The sequence below is a fragment of the Passer domesticus genome, chromosome 10 (genome assembly GCF_036417665.1).
Source record: "Passer domesticus isolate bPasDom1 chromosome 10, bPasDom1.hap1, whole genome shotgun sequence".
Taxonomy (NCBI): domain Eukaryota; kingdom Metazoa; phylum Chordata; class Aves; order Passeriformes; family Passeridae; genus Passer; species Passer domesticus.
The window spans coordinates 20,825,828-20,845,505 of NC_087483.1; the positions used below are offsets into that span (position 1 = coordinate 20,825,828).

General features: G+C 39.9%; 1 protein-coding gene across 1 annotated transcript in view; it reads left to right on the plus strand.

Annotated features, from left to right (window-relative positions):
* The window catches only part of TTN (titin), a 108,693-nt gene that overhangs the window by 81,138 nt on the left and 7,877 nt on the right, over positions 1-19,678 (plus strand). The window contains exons 115-145 of the mRNA XM_064435568.1: positions 163-459; positions 559-1,146; positions 1,243-1,545; positions 1,667-1,963; positions 2,423-2,710; positions 2,798-3,097; positions 3,195-3,497; positions 3,658-3,963; positions 4,062-5,828; positions 5,924-6,220; positions 6,785-7,072; positions 7,161-7,460; positions 7,541-9,607; positions 9,700-10,002; positions 10,086-10,391; positions 10,480-10,770; positions 10,893-11,192; positions 11,297-11,602; positions 11,854-12,159; positions 12,258-12,539; positions 12,816-13,409; positions 13,511-13,798; positions 13,927-14,226; positions 14,673-14,975; positions 15,257-15,559; positions 15,677-16,261; positions 16,392-16,697; positions 16,794-17,093; positions 17,335-17,910; positions 18,002-18,307; positions 18,984-19,577. Of these exons, the coding sequence (XP_064291638.1) occupies positions 163-459; positions 559-1,146; positions 1,243-1,545; positions 1,667-1,963; positions 2,423-2,710; positions 2,798-3,097; positions 3,195-3,497; positions 3,658-3,963; positions 4,062-5,828; positions 5,924-6,220; positions 6,785-7,072; positions 7,161-7,460; positions 7,541-9,607; positions 9,700-10,002; positions 10,086-10,391; positions 10,480-10,770; positions 10,893-11,192; positions 11,297-11,602; positions 11,854-12,159; positions 12,258-12,539; positions 12,816-13,409; positions 13,511-13,798; positions 13,927-14,226; positions 14,673-14,975; positions 15,257-15,559; positions 15,677-16,261; positions 16,392-16,697; positions 16,794-17,093; positions 17,335-17,910; positions 18,002-18,307; positions 18,984-19,577 (13,950 nt within the window). The remainder of the gene's footprint in view (positions 1-162; positions 460-558; positions 1,147-1,242; positions 1,546-1,666; positions 1,964-2,422; positions 2,711-2,797; positions 3,098-3,194; positions 3,498-3,657; positions 3,964-4,061; positions 5,829-5,923; positions 6,221-6,784; positions 7,073-7,160; positions 7,461-7,540; positions 9,608-9,699; positions 10,003-10,085; positions 10,392-10,479; positions 10,771-10,892; positions 11,193-11,296; positions 11,603-11,853; positions 12,160-12,257; positions 12,540-12,815; positions 13,410-13,510; positions 13,799-13,926; positions 14,227-14,672; positions 14,976-15,256; positions 15,560-15,676; positions 16,262-16,391; positions 16,698-16,793; positions 17,094-17,334; positions 17,911-18,001; positions 18,308-18,983; positions 19,578-19,678) is intronic.

Sequence of the window (19,678 nt, forward strand, 5' to 3'; positions counted from 1 at the left end):
AATAGATTGAATTTTAAATTTTGCTTGGATTTTACTTAAAATATTTCTAACATACAAATTGGTTTAAAATTTTCTTGATCCAGACTGTGTTCCTTTGTAATTGCTAATGTAAAAAGTCAATATCTTTTATATTGTTTAATCTGTTGCACTTTTTTTTCTCAGAAAAACCCAGCCCACCAGAAAAGCTAGGAGTAACAAACGTCACAAAGGACAGTGTTTCTCTTTCATGGCTAAAACCAGAACATGATGGTGGAAGCAGAATTGTTAGCTACCTCCTTGAAGCTCTTGAGAAAGGACAGCAAAAATGGGTTAAGTGTGCAGTTGTAAAGACAACTCATCATATTGTCCATGGTCTTAAGGAAAACGTTGACTATTTCTTCAGAGTGTCTGCAGAAAACCAAGCTGGTTTAAGTGATCCTAAGGAACTACTGCTCCCTGTTACAGTTAAAGAACAATTAGGTATGCTTCCTGGCATGAGACAAAAGTCACGTTCAATTGCATTTGTATTTTAAAAGATGGAACATTATTTTAATGGTTTGGAAATGTTTTATTTTTCAGAATCTCCTGAGATTGACATGAAGGGCTTCCCTCATAACACTGTATATGTTCGAGCAGGATCCAATCTAAAAGTTGAAATTCCAGTTTCTGGAAAACCAGTGCCAAAGGTGACACTGTCTAGAGATGGTGTTGCACTGAAACCTACCATGAGATTTCACACAGAAACCACTGCAGAAAGTCTCATTATCAACCTTAAAGAAAGTGTGGCTGCTGATGCTGGCAGATACGACATTACTGCTGCAAACTCAAGTGGCACCACAAAATCATTTGTTAATATTGTTGTGCTGGATAGACCCGGTCCTCCTGTTGGTCCTGTTGTCCTTAGCGATGTCACTGAAGAGAGTGTAACACTCAGATGGCAACCACCAGCTTATGATGGTGGAAGTCAGGTTACCAACTATATTGTACTGAAAAGAGAAACAAGTACTGCTGCTTGGTCTGAAGTGTCTGCCACTGTTGCTAGAACTGTTATCAAAGTTATGAAGCTCACAACAGGAGAAGAGTACCAATTCCGCATCAAAGCTGAGAACCGCTTTGGCATCAGCGATCACATAGACTCGCAGTGTGTGGTTGTCAAGCTTCCTTACAGTGAGTAACGTGCTTCTCATGGTTTACAGTGATGTTTTAGTGCTCTGATGTTGAAAATATAATTTTGTTAACAATCAATTCTTTTGCTATCATTAGCTACCCCGGGTCCTCCTTCTACACCATGGGTCACTAATGTTACCCGAGAGAGTATTACTGTTGGATGGCATGAACCAGTCACTAATGGTGGCAATGCTATCATTGGATATCACCTGGAAATGAAAGACAGAAATAGCATATTATGGCAGAAGGCTAACAAGACCCTTATTCGCACCACTCATTTCAAAGTCACCACAATCAGCGCTGGCCTTATCTATGAATTTAGAGTTTATGCAGAAAATGCAGCTGGCATTGGAAAAGCAAGTCGTCCTTCTGATCCAGTCCTAGCAATTGATGCTTGTGGTATGTACTCTCTATAGAATAATGAAGCCCAGTCATTTTGTTCCCCTGTGATAATTTGTTCAGTAAGATAATATTCAAAATAGCTGTTAATTATTGGCAATATTCTTGTTTCCTTCTGCAGAACCACCAAGAAACGTTCGTGCTTCAGATATTTCCAAGACCTCTATCACTCTCTCCTGGCAGAAGCCAGCATTTGATGGTGGTAGCAAAATCACTGGGTACATCGTAGAAAAACGTGATCTTCCAGATGGCAGATGGACAAAAGCTAGCTTCACCAATGTTATTGAGACTCAGTTCACAGTATCTGGCCTGACACAAAATTCCAAGTATGAATTCCGGGTCTTTGCAAAGAATGCTGTCGGTTCCATCAGTAATCCCTCAGATGTTGTGGGGCCTATCACATGTGTTGATACATACGGTAAGTGTTTTGCAATGATATAATGATATCATTTTGCTGTATTAGGGCAATGGCTGTGCTGTTTTGTAGATTCGTGGTCTCTTAAATATATAGAAGGCTAGTTTACAGTGATTGATTCAAAAAGCATGACTAACTGTGAGCGTTTGGGCATGATTGTAAGGAGCATCTTTAGCTGTATCTCCATTTTTAAAGTCATCTAGTATCTTTATTCTCTGAGCAAAAGAAGTCTTTCCATGGTTCAAGTGGTTATATTTATACATGTAATTGTCTTTTCTTCATAAGATTAGTTCTAACTTATTCTAGGTTTATGATTTAAGTTATATATGCTCTTTTAATTTGATCTGTATTTTTCAAATACCTTTAACTATTAGATTAAATAAGGTAATGTTATTTGGGGATTTTTATTAAATACAGGGCTACAACAAACACATTTTAAACTTTTTCTTATTTTTTCTTAAGGTGCACCTGAAATCGATGTGCCACCAGAATATACAGAAGTGGTGAAATACAAAGCAGGAACTTCAGTTAAGCTAAAACTAGGCATCTCAGGCAAGCCTATACCCACAATTGAATGGTTCAAAAATGGCAATGAGGTACTAACCAGTGCACTAGTATCTTTTGAAAGCACAACAGAATTTGCTTCTATACTCATCAAGGATGCAAATAGACTCGACAGTGGCACCTATGAATTAAAATTGAAGAATGCAATGGGTTCAGCATCAGCCCATATTAGAGTACAGATACTTGGTAAGTTCTGAGATGCAGCTGTATTTTACTGTTAAACAATAATTCAGTAGTGAAGACTTAACAACTTCTTTCTTCTGCCTTCCACAGACAAGCCAGGACCCCCAGGTGGACCTATACAGTTTAAGACAGTCACTGCTGAAAAGATTACAATAATGTGGGACCCACCAGCAGATGATGGCGGTGCACCTATAACGCACTATGTTGTTGAGAAGCGGGAAACAAGTCGGGTTGTATGGTCTTTAATTTCTGAAAAACTGGAGGGATGTATCATAACTACAACAAAACTCATCAAAGGAAATGAGTATGTGTTCCGTGTCCGTGGTGTGAACAAGTTTGGAATTGGTGATCCACTGGAATCTGAGCCTGTTATAGCCAAAAATTCATTTGGTAAGAAATAAGTTTATAAAATGACTTATGCAACTGAATTGTCTTGTGTACTGTTTGTAAGTAGCATTGATTAACTTACATATGATTTTTTATTCAGTTACACCTGGACCACCTAGTACACCAGAAGTCACAAAGATAACCAAGAATTCTATGACTGTTGTCTGGAGTAGGCCCACTGTTGATGGAGGCAGTGAAATATCAGGATATTTTCTAGAAAAACGTGACAAGAAGAGTCTGAGTTGGTTCAAGGTCTCTAAAGAAACCATTCGGGACACCAGACAGAAAGTAACAGGTCTGACTGAAAACAGCGAATATCATTTCCGAGTTTGTGCCGTCAACGCAGCTGGACCTGGTCCGTACTCTGAGGCTTCTGACTTCTACAAAGCTGCAGATCCTGTTGGTAAGAATCAATGTGCATTTCTTCCAATAGGTTAGAAAGCAAAGGAAAATGAGTAGTTAGGGTGGGATTGTACCAAGGTAATTGAGGGCAGCTTTTCTTCCTCTTGCAATTAATGGGATTCTGATTGGTGTTTTTTCCCCCCATAAACTATCATTTACAGATAAGCCAGGCACACCAACAAAGCTGAAAGTTGTGGATACAACCAAGACATCTGTTACCCTTGGCTGGATTAAACCTGCTTATGATGGAGGAAGCCCAATTACCCACTATGTGGTGGAAAAGAGGGAAGGTGAAGAGCAAGAATGGACTGTAGTCAGTACCAAGGGAGAAGTGAGAACAACTGAATATGTTGTATCCCACCTTCAGCCAAGTGTTAATTACTATTTCCGTGTATCTGCTATGAATTGTGCTGGACAAGGAGAGCCTATTGAAATGATGGAACCCGTTCAAGCTAAAGATATTCTTGGTACTGTATTTCTTTGTGATTTTTCCTGTGTATTTTTTTAACTATTTCTTATTTTACATTCCAAGTATGCATTATTAATTTTTTATTTATTTCCACAGTGGCACCAGAGATTGATCTGGATGTTGCTCTTCGGACATCTATTGTCGCTAAAGCAGGTGAAGATGTGGAAATAATGATTCCATTCAAGGGAAGACCTCCTCCAACAGTCACATGGAGAAAGGGGGACAAGAATCTTGGGACTGATGAAAGATATATCATCCAAAACACAGAATCATCGACACTACTTATTATTCCTCAAGTTACACGAAATGATACAGGAAAATATGTTCTTACAATTGAAAATGGAGTTGGAGAAGCAAAATCATCATTCGTGAATGTAAAAGTACTTGACACACCTTCTGCATGCCAGAAGCTGCAGCTCAAGCATGTTTCTCGTGGCACAGTTACGCTGGTATGGGAGCCACCTCTCATCAATGGTGGTTCTGAAATAACAAATTATGTTGTTGAAAAAAGAGATGCTACAAAGAGGGCCTGGTCAACTGTTACAACAAAGTGTTCTCATACCACCTTTAAACTGACTAACCTGTCAGAAAAGACTGCATTCTTTTTCCGTGTTCTCGCTGAAAATGAAATTGGACTAGGTGAACCTTGTGAGACAACTGAACCAGTGAAAGCTGCAGACATACCTGGACCTGTAAAAGACCTAGCCATGAAAGATTCTACAAAGAGTTCTGTTAAATTGCAATGGAGCAAACCTGACTATGATGGTGGTAGCATTATATCAGACTATGTTATTGAAAAGAAACTTCAGGAAGAGAAAGAGTGGACGTATGCAGGCACAAGCAAGAGCTGTGAATTTGTAGCTGACAAACTTAAAGAACTTTCTGTCATGGAATTCAGAGTGTTTGCTAAAAATGAAAAAGGCATGAGTGACTCTGTTACTGTTGGACCCATTACTGTGAAAGAACTTATAATAACACCTGAGGCTGACCTTTCTGATATTCCTGGAGGTCAGATTGCAGTAAGAATTGGACATAATCTGCACGCTGAATTGCCCTATAAAGGTAAACCTAATCCATCAATGAGCTGGCTCAAGGATAACCTCCCTCTTAAAGAAACAGAACATCTTCGTTTCAAGAAAACTGAAAACAAGATAAGTTTAAGTATCAAGAATGTGAAAAAGGAGCATGGTGGCAAATATACTTTAATTCTTGATAACGTAGTCTGCAGAAAGTCATTCACAATCACTGTTATCACTCTTGGTCCTCCATCTAGGCCAAAAGCACCTTTAAGAATAGATGAAATCAAAGCAGATAGTGTAGTTTTGTCATGGGAAGCTCCTGATGATAATGGGGGAGGAGAAATTACCGGCTACAGCATCGAGAAGAGAGAAACATCACAAATGAACTGGAAGCTGGTGTGTTCAAGTGCTGCAAGAACAACCTTCAAAGTACCAAACCTTGTTAAAGATACTGAATATCAGTTTAGAGTTCGTGCAGAAAACAGATACGGAGTGAGCCCACCTCTTGTCTCAGCAGATGTTGTGGCAAAGCACCAGTTTAAACCACCAGGTGCCCCTGGCAAGCCTGTTGTATACAACGTAACTGCTGATGGAATGAGCATTTCTTGGGATGCTCCTGTTTATGATGGTGGTTCGGAGATTATGGGATACCATGTTGAAAAGAAGGAAAGAAACAGTATTTTGTGGCAGAAGGTTAACGTTGCATTAATATCTAACAGAGAATACAGAATTACTGGACTGCTTGAGGGCCTGGATTACCAATTCCAGGTATATGCTGAAAACGCTGCAGGTTTAAGCCGAGCTAGTGAGCCAAGCAAATTTACTTTGGCAGTCTCTCCAGTAGGTAAGTGAATGACTAATCACTCACCCAAGAAAGTTCTGTTCTTGTAGATTATTGTGAGCGGTAATAAAAATAAATCTTCATTATTTTCCTTTCAGATCCACCTGGTACTCCTGATTATATTGATGTCACTAGGGAAACAATCACCCTGAAATGGAACCCCCCTCTGCGTGATGGAGGCAGTAAGATTGTGGCTTACAGCATTGAGAAGCGGCAAGGAAGTGCAGACCGTTGGCTCAGGTGTAACTTTACTGATGTCAGTGAGTGCCAGTATACAGTTACAGGGCTCAGTCCAGGTGACCGATATGAATTCAGAGTGCTTGCAAGAAATGCTGTTGGTACCATCAGCCCACCTTCACAGTCTTCAGGCTATATCATGACCAGAGATGAAAACGGTAAGAATTTGTTTTAAAATATGCTTGGTATTGAAGCCAGATAAAATTTCTGGCTGTACTGATTGGAAGTGGGAAGTCAAGGGGCAAAGAACTTGTGACTGAGGTCCTCCCGGTCAATTCAGAACATTTATGTTCATACTCCAGGGTGGGAAGGTCTAAATTAAAGACCCAAATCTGGAAGACATACGTAATCAATTACTGAAAAGCATGGCACTCTACATTGCTCTTGGATAAGCAGCAGCAGCAAAATTGGAAAGAATGCATGGACTGTAATATTCTGATGCACTGAATAATCTCAAAATTAAGATGCGCCTCAGGTTGCTTGGCATACTATTAACACCACATATTAACCATACCTTTCACGTTTATATATGTGCAAATATATATATTATGCACTTACAGGAAAAATAATTTTATCATTCATATAATAACTGCTATTTAGAGAATGCTATTTTGTAAGTGAAATAATTTTATATTTCACATACTTTTATAATTAGTAAATTTAGAAGAGTACCAGAAAAATATTTAGCTATATGGAAATTGATTTATATTTTCCTTTTTTAGTTGCTCCAACAATTGAATTTGGTGCTGAACACTTTGAAGGCCTTACTGTTAAAGCTGGAGAGAGCATTAGACTTAAAGCTCTAATCAGAGGACGGCCAGTACCTAAAGTGACATGGTTTAAGGATGGTAAAGAGATTGATAAAATGATGAACATAGAAATAACTACAGCTATTGGATATAGTACAATCTTCATTAGAGATGCTGTCCGGGAACATCGTGGAGTGTACACAGTAGAAGCCAAAAATGCATCAGGCACTAAACGAGAAGATATTACCATCAGAGTACAAGGTACTGTACTGCACCAAGCACTTTCAGCATGCTTTTTTAAAAATAGTATTTTATTATAAGTTATAACTCTGAACCTTTGAAATTGCAGACACACCAGGAAAAGTTGGTGGACCAATACGATTCACAAACATCACTGGAGAAAAAGTCACGTTATGGTGGGAGCCTCCAGCTAATGATGGCTGTGCTTCTATTTCTCACTACATAATTGAAAAACGTGAAACCAGCAGGATTGCTTGGGCATTAGTTGAAGATAAATGTGAAGCTTGCAGCTATACAGCACTTAAATTGATTAAGGGCAATGAGTATCAGTTCCGTGTCTCTGCAGTGAACAAATTCGGAGTTGGCAGACCATTGGAGTCTGATCCAGTTATCGCACAAATACCTTACAGTAAGTTTCCACCTCATTCTGCACAAATGCCCATGGAGTTACCGTCTTGTCCTTCTAATGACATTTTTCTTTGTTTTTAGCTCTCCCTGATGCACCAGGAACTCCAGAGCCTACCAATGTAACAGGAGACAGTATCACACTCACATGGGCAAGACCAGAGTCAGACGGTGGAAGTGAGATAAATGAGTACATTCTTGAAAGGAGAGAAAAGAAGAGCATGCGCTGGGTTAAAGTATCCAGTAAGAGGCCCATTACTGAGAACAGATACAGAGTAACTGGCCTTATTGAAGGCAATGAGTATGAGTTCCATGTCATGGCTGAAAACGCTGCAGGGGTTGGACCTCCAAGTGACGTTTCAAAGCTGATTAAATGCAGAGAACCAGTCAGCCCACCAAGTGCTCCTAATGTTGTCAAGGTGACAGACACATCAAAGACTAGTGTAAGCTTAGAGTGGACAAAGCCAGTTTTTGATGGAGGCATGGAAATAATCGGGTACATCATTGAGATGTGCAAAGCTGATCTTGAAGCATGGCAGAAAGTCAATGCAGAGACTGTTATTGCTACTAAATATACCGTTGTTGATTTGGAGGCAGGAGAACACTATAAATTCAGAGTTAGTGCTGTCAATGGTGCTGGCAGAGGAGAAAGTTGTGAAGTTCCTGCTTCAGTCCAAACCGTGGACAGGCTTTCTGCACCTGAAATTGATATTGATGCAAACTTCAAGCAGACTCATATTGTAAGAGCAGGTGCAAGCATTCGTCTATTTATTGCCTTCTCTGGAAGGCCAGTTCCTACTGCAGTGTGGTCCAAAGCAGATGCTAATCTTAGTTTGCGTGCTGACATTCAAACAACTGATTCATTCAGCACATTGACTGTAGAGGAATGCAATAGAAATGACGCTGGAAAGTATGTCTTTACTGTGGAAAACAACAGTGGAAGCAAGTCTATTACATTTACTGTGAAGGTTTTGGACACACCTGGTCCACCAGGTCCTATTACCTTTAAAGATGTGACTCGAACATCTATTACTTTAATGTGGGATGCTCCGGTTCTGGATGGAGGTTCTCGTATCCACCACTATGTTGTGGAAAAACGTGAAGCAAGTCGTCGTAGCTGGCAAGTGGTGAGTTCAAAATGCACTCGACAAATCTTTAAGGTCACAGATCTAGCAGAAGGTATGCCATATTACTACCGAGTATCAGCAGAAAATGAATATGGTGTAGGTGAACCCTGTGAATTAACAGAACCAGTTGTGGCCACAGAAGAACCTGCTCCACCTAAGAGACTAGATATTGTTGATACAACCAAATCTTCTGTAGTTTTAGCTTGGCTTAAACCTGATCATGATGGTGGTAGCCGTATTACTGGATACCTTCTTGAAATGAAACAAAAAGGATCTGACACCTGGACTGGAGCTGGACAAACCAAGCAACTTACTTTCACCGTTGAAGGCCTTGTGGAGAACACAGAATATGAGTTCCGCGTCAAGGCGAAGAATGATGCTGGCTACAGTGAGCCAAGAGAAGCTTTCTCTTCTGTTATTGTTAAAGAGCCACAGATTGAACCAACAGCAGATCTCAGTGACATAAGCAGACAGCTTATAACATGCAAGGCTGGAAGCACCTTTACTATTGATATACCAATCAGTGGGCGCCCAGCTCCAAAAGTGACATGGAAACTTGAAGAGATGAGGCTGAAGGAAACTGAAAGAGTGACCATCAAGACAACAAAAGACCGAACCACGCTGACTGTAAAAGACAGTATGAGAGGTGACTCTGGTAAATACTACCTTACACTTGAGAACACTGCTGGTGTGAAAACATTTACCGTCACAGTGGTAGTCATAGGAAGGCCAGGTCCTGTCACTGGCCCAATTGAAATATCATCTGTATCCGCTGAGTCCTGTGTGTTGACCTGGAAAGAACCTGAAGATGACGGCGGCAGTGACATTACAAACTACATTGTAGAGAAACGTGAATCTGGCACAACAGCATGGCAGCTGGTGAATTCCAGTGTGAAACGCACACAGATCAAAGTCGGTCATCTCACAAAATACCAAGAGTACAGTTTCCGAGTAAGCTCAGAAAACAGATTTGGTGTCAGCAAGCCAGTTGAATCAAAAACAGTAGTTGCTGAGCATCCATTTGGTAAGTTAAACACTTCTCAAAATTTGTTCTTTTCTTCTGACTGAGGTATTTATAATTACTAACATTTTCCTCCCCACCTTTTTTGTGTTTAGTCCCACCAAGCCCACCCTCAAGGCCTGAAGTCTATTCTGTGTCTGCAAGTGCCATGGCCATTCGCTGGGAGGAACCCTATCACGATGGTGGCAGCAAAGTCATTGGATATTGGGTGGAAAAGAAGGAGCGCAACACCATCCTTTGGGTGAAGGAGAACAAAGTACCATGCTGTGACTGCAACTATAAAGTCACAGGGTTGGTGGAAGGCCTAGAATATCAATTCAGAACCTATGCTCTAAATGCTGCAGGTGTTAGCAAAGCTAGTGAAGCTTCCAGACCTGTGGTGGCTCAAAATCCAGTTGGTAAGTATTACTTTTAGAGTTACATTGTTACTTAGAGCTAAAATAGGATTGCATTTCTCATTTCTTCTGCTTTATTCCTCCAGATCCACCGGGAAGACCAGAAGTAACAGATGTCACCAGATCTACAGTGTCGCTGAGCTGGTCACCTCCACTTTATGATGGTGGAAGCAAAATAATCGGATATATTGTTGAGCGCAAACCATATAACGAATCTGGTGATGGACGTTGGCTGAAATGCAATTATACCATTGTCTCAGAAAACTTTTTTACTGTGACAGCTCTTAGTGAAGATGAAGCCTATGAATTCCGTGTACTAGCAAAGAATGCTGCTGGTGTGATTAGCAAAGGATCTGAATCAACTGGTGCTGTCATTTGCAAAGATGAATACAGTAAGGAATATTTACTTGGAACAACTAAAAACATATTGTTCTATTTTTGGTACTGTCATGTAATTTTTTTCCAAATCTCTTTTTCCAGCACCACCAAAGGCTGAACTTGATGCCAGGCTGCAGGGAGAAGTTTTGAGCATTAGGGCTGGATCAGATCTTGTTCTTGATGCAGCCGTTGGTGGAAAACCAGAACCGAAAGTCTTCTGGTCCAAAGGTGACAGGGAACTGGAGCTATGTGAAAAGATATCTCTGCAATATACCAGCAAACGAGCTATTGCAATTATCAAGTTCTGTGACAGAAGTGATAGTGGAAAATATACCCTAACAGTTAAAAATGCCAGTGGGATGAAACAAATTTCTGTTCTTGTCAAAGTGCTTGGTATGTATCCTATGATTAGTATTAATACTTAGTATACTGGAAAAAATTAACATTCTTTTAAATAGGAATGAAAAGCTTTTCCTTAGTCACTAATGACAGTATTTATTTTGATTCCTACACAGATTCACCAGGTCCATGTGCAGGCAAAATCACAGTTAGCAGAGTAACAGAAGAGAAATGTACTCTGGCATGGAACATGCCTGAGGAAGATGGAGGTGCAGAAATCACTCACTACATCATAGAAAGGCGTGAAACCAGCAGACTTCACTGGGTTATTGTTGAGGCTGAATGCCAGACTTTATCAACTGTGGTAACAAAACTCATTAAAAATAATGAATACATTTTCCGTGTGAGAGCTGTCAACAAATATGGAGCAGGTGTTCCACTTGAATCAGAAACTGTGATTGCCAGGAATGCTTTCAGTGAGTGTTACCCTTCCATTCTGCATCAGAATTTGTGGAATAATTCTCATGGATAAACAATGTGTTGAACAATCTTTTTTTTTTTCTCACTTATAAAAATATAGCTATTCCAACCCAGCCTGGTGCTCCTGAAGAAGTGGGTGTTGGCAAGGAGCATATCATTATTCAGTGGTCGAAACCAGAATCGGATGGTGGCAGTGAGATTAAGGACTATCTTGTGGACAAACGTGAAAAGAAGAGTCTGCGCTGGACACGAGTGAATAGAGATTATACCATTTATGACACCAGACTGAAAGTCACTGGTCTCATGGAAGGGGGCCAGTACCAATTCCGTGTCACTGCAGTGAATGCTGCTGGAAACAGTGAACCTAGTGACGCTTCACAATACATGATATGTAAAGAACCATCATGTAAGTTTCTATATTTAAAGCATGTTTTAATATTTATTTATAATAATGGAGCATTAATTCACATTGACACTTTAACTAAGAAACCCATAACCACACATAAACTCACTGAACTAGTGAATAGTATTAGAATAACTTAAAAACAGTTATAGTTCATATTAAATGCATTTCCTGGAATTAGCTGTCTGGAAATTGATTTTGACTGTAAAAGATTTTCTGTACCAATATAAAATGCATTTTCTTCTTTTTCAAAGACACTCCTGCATCACCTTCAGTTCCAAGAGTTGTGGATACTACAATGCACAGCATCAGTTTAGCATGGTCAAAGCCCACATATGATGGTGGTGCTGACCTCCTAGGCTATGTTCTTGAAATGAAAGAAGAAGGTAGTGAACAGTGGTATCGAGCACATACAGCTGCCACTCTGAGGAATGCTGAGTTCACCGTGACAGGTCTTAAAACAAACCAGAAATACCAATTCCGAGTTGCTGCAACAAACGTGAATGGTATGAGTGAGTTTAGCGAATCATCAGCAGAAATAGAACCTGTGGAAAGAATAGGTAATTAAAAAACCTAATATATATTTTAAGGAAACTATATTTTCCTTTAGGACTTCTGGAAGATTAACTAATTCCATATTTCTTATACCCTCCATCAGAAACACCTGAACTTGAGCTTGCTGATGATCTGAAGAAGACAGTTACAGTCAGAGCTGGTGGCTCCCTGCGCCTAATGGTCTCTGTGTCTGGCAGACCTGCTCCTGTAATCACATGGAGCAAGCAGGGTGTTGACCTTGTAAGTCGAGGTATTATTGATACTACAGACAGCTACACTCTGCTTATTGTGGATAAAGTTAATCGGTATGATGCTGGAAAATACATCATTGAGGCTGAAAATCAATCAGGGAAAAAATCTGCAACTATTTCTGTGAAAGTGTATGGTAAGTATTGCTACAATTGTATTTTAGCATTACAGTACTCTGCATGCTCATTGCTCAGAAATGTGTCATTCATTTCCAAAGGAAGTTTGCATTTTAAATAACATGAGAATGAGAAGTCAGAGAAACTATCTAATCCAAAGGAAAATACATCATTTCTGGAGCAGTGCTAGTTTATAAATCAAATCCCAGTATTTTTGTTTTATGCAGAAGTAGTCATTGACTGTAAAATGAAAGGATCCAAAAATGGAAAAAAAATTGTTTGTTTGTTTGTTTTAGACACACCTGGTCCACCACCTGCAGTGAGAGTTAAAGAAGTATCAAAAGATTCTGTGACACTTACTTGGGACATTCCAGTCATTGATGGTGGAGCCCCAGTCAACAATTACATAATTGAAAAACGTGAAGCTTCCATGAGAGCTTACAAGACTGTCACTACCAAATGCAGCAAGACATTTTACAGAGTTACTGGACTTCTGGAAGGAGCTTTGTATTATTTCAGAGTACTACCAGAAAATATTTATGGCATTGGTGAAGGCTGTGAAACATCTGATGCAGTACTGGTATCTGATGTCCCCATGGTACCACAAAAACTCGAAGTGATTGACACCACGAAATCAACTGTTACACTTGCTTGGGAGAAACCACTGCATGATGGTGGCAGCAGATTGACTGGCTATGTCATTGAGGCCAGCAAAGCTGGAACAGAAAGATGGTTGAAGGTAGTGACGTTGAAGCCTACTGTCTACGAGCATACCATTATCTCTCTCAATGAAGGTGAACAGTACTTGTTCCGGGTCAGAGCACAGAATCAGAAGGGCATGTCAGAACCACGCGAGATTGTCACAGCAGTGACAGTTCAGGACCGAAAAGGTAGGTGTCTACTGTTGAAAACAAGAAGGTCAAGCTTACACCAAATGAATGTTATGGTTACAAAACAGGTATTTAAAATATCAATTATTTTCTTTCCTTAGTTCTACCAACAATTGACTTCACTGGAATACCTCAGAAGACCATCCATGTACCTGCTGGCAAGCCCATTGAATTATCCATTCCAATTGAAGGACGACCACCTCCAACTGCATCTTGGTTCTTTGCTGGTTCTAAACTAAAAGAATCAGAACGCATCAAAATGGAGACTTCTGCCAAAATGGCCAAATTAACTGTGCGTGAGACCACCATACATGACACAGGGGAGTATACACTTGAACTGAAGAACACAACTGGAACAGTTACTGATACAGTAAAGGTTATAATCCTTGGTAAGAGTTCATCAAAATAGTTGTTCATGACCTTCCTCCATTTAAACACTTACTTGAGAAATATGATTCTTTTTTGCACCTGTTTTGTAAGCTTCTTTTCTTTTTTTTCTTTTTTTTTCTTTTCATAGACAAGCCTGGACCACCTGTTGGACCTATCAGAATTGATGAAATTGATGCAAATTATGTAACCATCTCCTGGGAGCCTCCTGAGCTGGATGGTGGAGCTGCCCTTAGTGGGTATGTGGTAGAACAGCGTGACGCTCACCGTCCTGGATGGCTGCCAGTTTCAGAGTCAGTAACCAGGACAACATTTAAGTTCACCAGACTTGTTGAAGGTGCAGAATATGTGTTCCGTGTAGCTGCTACAAACCGCTTTGGAATTGGATCTTACCTGCAGTCTGAAATTATAGAATGCAAGAGCAGAATCCGTAAGTCTTAAAAATAGAGATTGAACAAAAATTAAAATTAGAAATATATCTTTAAATGGGCCTATATATCCACACATATACTAGAATTGTCTATGTGTTGCTACTTCCTTTTGCCAGATAAAATTGTACATCATGATGCACAGTAATCATGTTATTTTCCAGAGGAAAAATGCCATCCATAAATTGGCATAGGTATTATAGATGTGTTGCACAGAACATGGATGGTAAACTTGGATTTTCTGCTCAGGTCTACCATCAGTCTTGAAAAATTGCTCTACCCCATTACAAAACAAGTTTTACCTGATTTGTAAATTACTTAGGTACCTGCTAATAAAAGTGTTTGATAAGACGTTGATGTTACTTTGTTATTCATAATATGTCACATCCTACTAGTGTGTAAAGTCATCCGACCCTTTATTCACTAATTCTATGTCATGTTTTTACAGGTATTCCTGGTCCTCCTGGCACTCCAGAAGTGTTTGATATCTCTCGAGATGGCATGACATTGACTTGGTATCCTCCAGAAGATGATGGTGACTCACAGATTACTGGTTATATTGTGGAACGCAAAGAAGTTAGAGCAGATAGATGGATCCGTGCAAATAAAGTTCCAGTCACCATGACTCGTTACCGTTCCACTGGGTTGGTTGAAGGATTAGAATATGAACACCGGGTCACGGCAATCAATGCCAGAGGCACTGGGAAACCCAGCCGTCCTTCCAAATCTGCTGTTGCCAGAGATCCAATTGGTAAGTAATTTCCTACAATGATTAAACACATGATGGTAGAAGGGAATGACATTATGGAAGAGTTAATTCTAATTTGGAAACTTTTCTATGTGTATTAACAAATGAGATTCTGACTGGAGAAAAAAAAAAGAAAATATTAGTGAAAATCTTTCATTCAAAGTTTTCCTTTTTAAATTCACTATAGTCTTATTACAGATTGTAAATTGCAAGTTAGCATTTACTTCATCTTTCAAATATTCATAGAAACAAATTCCACCTGCCTATCTGATCTGCTCTTCCAGCTCCTCCAGGTAAACCTCAGAATCCAAGAGTCACTGATACTACACGAACATCTGTCTCCCTGGCTTGGAGTCCACCAGAAGATGAAGGTGGCTCTAAAGTTACTGGCTACTTAATTGAGATGCAGAAAGTTGATCAATTTGAGTGGACCAAGTGCAACACTACGCCAACCAAGATTCGGGAATACACCTTGACACATCTTCCCCAAGGTGCAGAGTACAGATTCCGAGTGCTAGCCTGTAATGCTGGTGGGCCAGGAGAACCTGCTGAAGTGCCAGGAACAGTCAAAATTACAGAAATGCTTGGTAAGACATTTCAAGCCTTAGCTCTTGTTGAAAGCTGTCCTAAAAAAATTTTTGCCTAAAGCAGGTGTGATATCACCTGTAGAATGACATAGCATGACATGTTGTTTTTGTTTGCAGAATATCCTGACTATGAACTTGATGAAAAATACCAAGAAGGTCTCATGGTGAGACAAGGAGGAGTCATCAGGCTTACAATACCCATTAAGGGTAAGCCCATGCCAGTGTGCAAATGGACAAAAGAAGGACAGGACATCAGCAAGAGGGCCATGATTGCAACTTCAGAAACTCACACAGAACTTGTGATCAAAGATGCAGAAAGAGAAGATTCGGGCACCTATGATTTGGTACTTGAAAACAAGTGTGGCAAGAAAGCCGTGTACATTAAAGTCAGAGTGATTGGCATTCCAAATCCACCAGAAGGACCACTTGAGTATGATGATATACAAGCTCGTTCTGTCAGAGTAAGCTGGAGACCTCCAACAGATGATGGTGGTGCAGATATCCTGGGTTATATTGTTGAGAGAAGAGAAGTACCGAAGACTGCCTGGTACACTGTTGACTCTAGAGTGAAAGGGACATCACTAGTGGTGAAAGGACTCAAAGAAAATGTGGAATATCACTTCCGTGTTTCTGCTGAAAACCATTTTGGAATTAGCAAATCTCTCAAATCTGAAGAACCAGCAGTACCAAAGACACCTCTAAGTAAGTTTTCTTTTAGATTAAAAAAAAACCCCAAATTAATAACTACATTATGATCTAAAAGTGCAACAATATATGCAGAAATATTAATGCTATGTCACTGTTATATTTTTATTATTACCATTATTAACAGATCCACCAGAGCCTCCAAACAACCCACCTGAAGTCCTTGATGTTACAAAGAGTTCTGTCAACTTGTCCTGGTCCAGACCTAAAGATGATGGTGGTTCTCGTGTAACTGGCTACTATATTGAACGTAAAGAGACATCTACAGAAAAATGGGTCCGGCATAATAAGACTCAGATTACCACTACAATGTACACAGTCACAGGACTTGTTCCAGATGCTGAATATCAATTCCGTGTCATTGCTCAAAATGACATTGGTGAAAGTGAAGCAAGTCCTGCTTCTGAACCAGTTGTATGCAAGGATCCATTTGGTAAGATAATGTCCACATTAACATATCTTTTGAAGGACAGTTTAATGACATTTAGAGAAAAACTGATTTTCTGTTATAATTTATTTTCATTTTCAGAAAAACCTAGCCAACCTGGAGAAATTGAGATCACTTCTATCTTTAAGGACAGCATTACATTAGAATGGGAACGACCTGAAAGTGATGGTGGCAAAGAGATCCTTGGCTATTGGGTTGAATATCGCCAGTCTGGAGAAAGCACCTGGAAGAAATGCAATAAGGAACGCATCAAGGACAGGCAGTTTACAGTAGGAGGTTTACTAGAGGCCACAGAATATGAGTTCCGTGTTTTTGCAGAAAATCAGACTGGCCTCAGCAGACCTCGAAGGACTGCTATGGCAGTGAAAACTAAATTAACATGTAAGCAAAAATACGTTGTCATTTTTCTGTGATATTGTTGTAATTTGCTATGTCATAAACCATGGTGCTGCATTTAACATGCTGTGTATTCATTTTATGTGATATTTGCTAACATGACTATCCCAAATTACAATTTCTCAAGAGGATCAAGTATAAATGAGAACTAATTTCCAGTAATATTGTAATAGAGGAAAATTTCATAGTAATCATCGTTATTTTTTTCTTATTTTCTTTGTCACAGCTGGAGAAGCACCTGCCATAAAGAAAGAAATGCAGGATGTTACAACTAAACTGGGTGAGGCAGCTCAGCTGACATGCCAGATTGTTGGGAGACCTTTGCCTGATATTAAATGGTACCGCTTTGGCAAAGAGCTGGTACAAAGCAGAAAATACAAAATGTCATCTGATGGACGCAATCATACACTGACAGTAATGACAGATGAACAGGAGGATGAAGGTCTCTACACTTGTATGGCTACCAATGATGTTGGAGAAATTGAAACTAGTGGCAAGCTATTATTGCAGGCTCCTCCTCAGTTCCACCCTGGCTTCCCATTGAAAGAGAAATACTACGCAGGTGCAGGTGGCACCCTCCGCCTTCATGTTGTGTATATTGGCCGGCCAGTACCAGCAATAACTTGGTTCCATGGCAACAAACCTTTGAGAGGATCAGAAACAGTTACTATTGAGAACACAGAACAGTATACTCATCTTGCTATTAAGAATGTCCAGCACAAGACTCATGCTGGGAAGTACAAAGTACAACTCAGTAATACATTTGGAACAGTTGACACTGTACTTAATGTGGAAATACAAGGTAATTAATTTTCTTTTCAGTATTTTGTGGAATATTTTTTCAAATATTGACTGGAAAAACAAATAAAAATTTTGTGCTTTTTCTTGTACAGATAAACCAGATAAACCAGTAGGACCAATTGTTATAGAGTCTATATTGAAGAATTCTGTGGTGATAAGCTGGAAACCACCAGAGGATGATGGAGGTGTTATGATAACCAATTACATCATAGAGAAACGTGAAGCCAAGGAAGGAGCAGAATGGCAACTTGTATCTTCAAGTATTTCAGGCACAACCTGTAGAATTGTTAACCTAACTGAAAATGCAGGCTATTATTTCCGTGTTTCTGCTCAGAATATGTACGGCATTAGTGAAGCACTGGAGGTTTCATCAGTAGTTTTTATAAAGCCTCCATTTGGTAAGTAGAGCCTAAAATATCAATGTCTGAATGCCCCTGTGTTTTCATTTAAGCCTAGCTCCATGCAGCTGTTTGATCACTGCCCCACCTGTGGGAGCAGGGGAGAAGGGTAAAAGAAGGGTAAAAGCTGAAAAACTCTTGGATTGAGACAAAGACAGTTTAATAGGAAAAGGGAAAGCTGCATCCACCAGCAATGCAAAACAAAGAATTCATTCCCTGCTTCCCATGGGCAGACAGGTGTTAAGCCATCTCCAGGTGAGCAGGGCCCCCATCACACGTAACAGTGGCTTGGGAAGATAAATGCCATCACTTCAAGTGTCCCACCCTTCCCCTATTTTATATACTGAGCATGGTGTCATATGGTCTGGAATATCCCTCTGGTCAGCTGGGCTCACCTGTCCTGGCTGTGTCTCCTCCCACCTTCCCAGGCACCCCCAATTTCCTCACCAGCATGGCAGTACAAAGAGGAAATGGCCTTGTCTCCGTGTAAGCTCTGCTCAGCAACAACAAAAACATCTCTGTGTTATTAACCCTGTGTTCAGCACAAATCCAAAACACAGCCCCATATTAGCCATTGTGAAGAAAGTTAACTCTACCCCAGCCAAAACCGGCATGACCTGTTATTAATTACTAAGGCAAGCTCACTTCAGTTTTTGAACTTTGTTATTCTTTACAGAAAAACCAGGACAACCCGGCCAGCCAGTAGCAAGTGCTATCACAAAGGATTCTTGTGTTGTCTCATGGAAACCACCTGCAAGTGATGGCGGTGCAAAGATTAGAACTTACTATCTTGAGAAGCGTGAGAAAAAACAAAACAAGTGGATTTCTGTAACAACAGATGAAATTCGTGAAACAGTCTACTCTGTGAAAGATCTTATTGAAGGTCTTGAATATGAGTTCCGTGTAAAATGTGAAAATCTTGGTGGTGAAAGTGAGTGGAGTGAGGTATCCGAACCAGTCATTCCAAAATCTGATGTACCAATTAAAGCTCCACATTTCAAGGAAGAACTAAGGAATCTGAATGTGAAATTTCAAGCTAATGCCACATTTGTCTGCAAAGTCACTGGTCATCCTAAGCCAATTGTCAAGTGGTACAGACAGGGCAAAGAAATCATGCCAGATGGGGAAAAGATCAAGATACAGGAATTCAAGGGAGGATATTACCAGCTGGTCATCACAAATGTAACAGATGATGATGCCACGGTATATCAAGTTAGAGCTACCAACCAAGGAGGATCTGTGTCTGGCACTGCCTCTCTGGATGTTGAAGGTGAATACAGGGTCTTTATAATCAAGACAAATTCATTTTAATTTTGAATATTTAGACTGTTGATGCTCTTCTCGTGTTCTTTTGGTTATATTTTTTTTTCT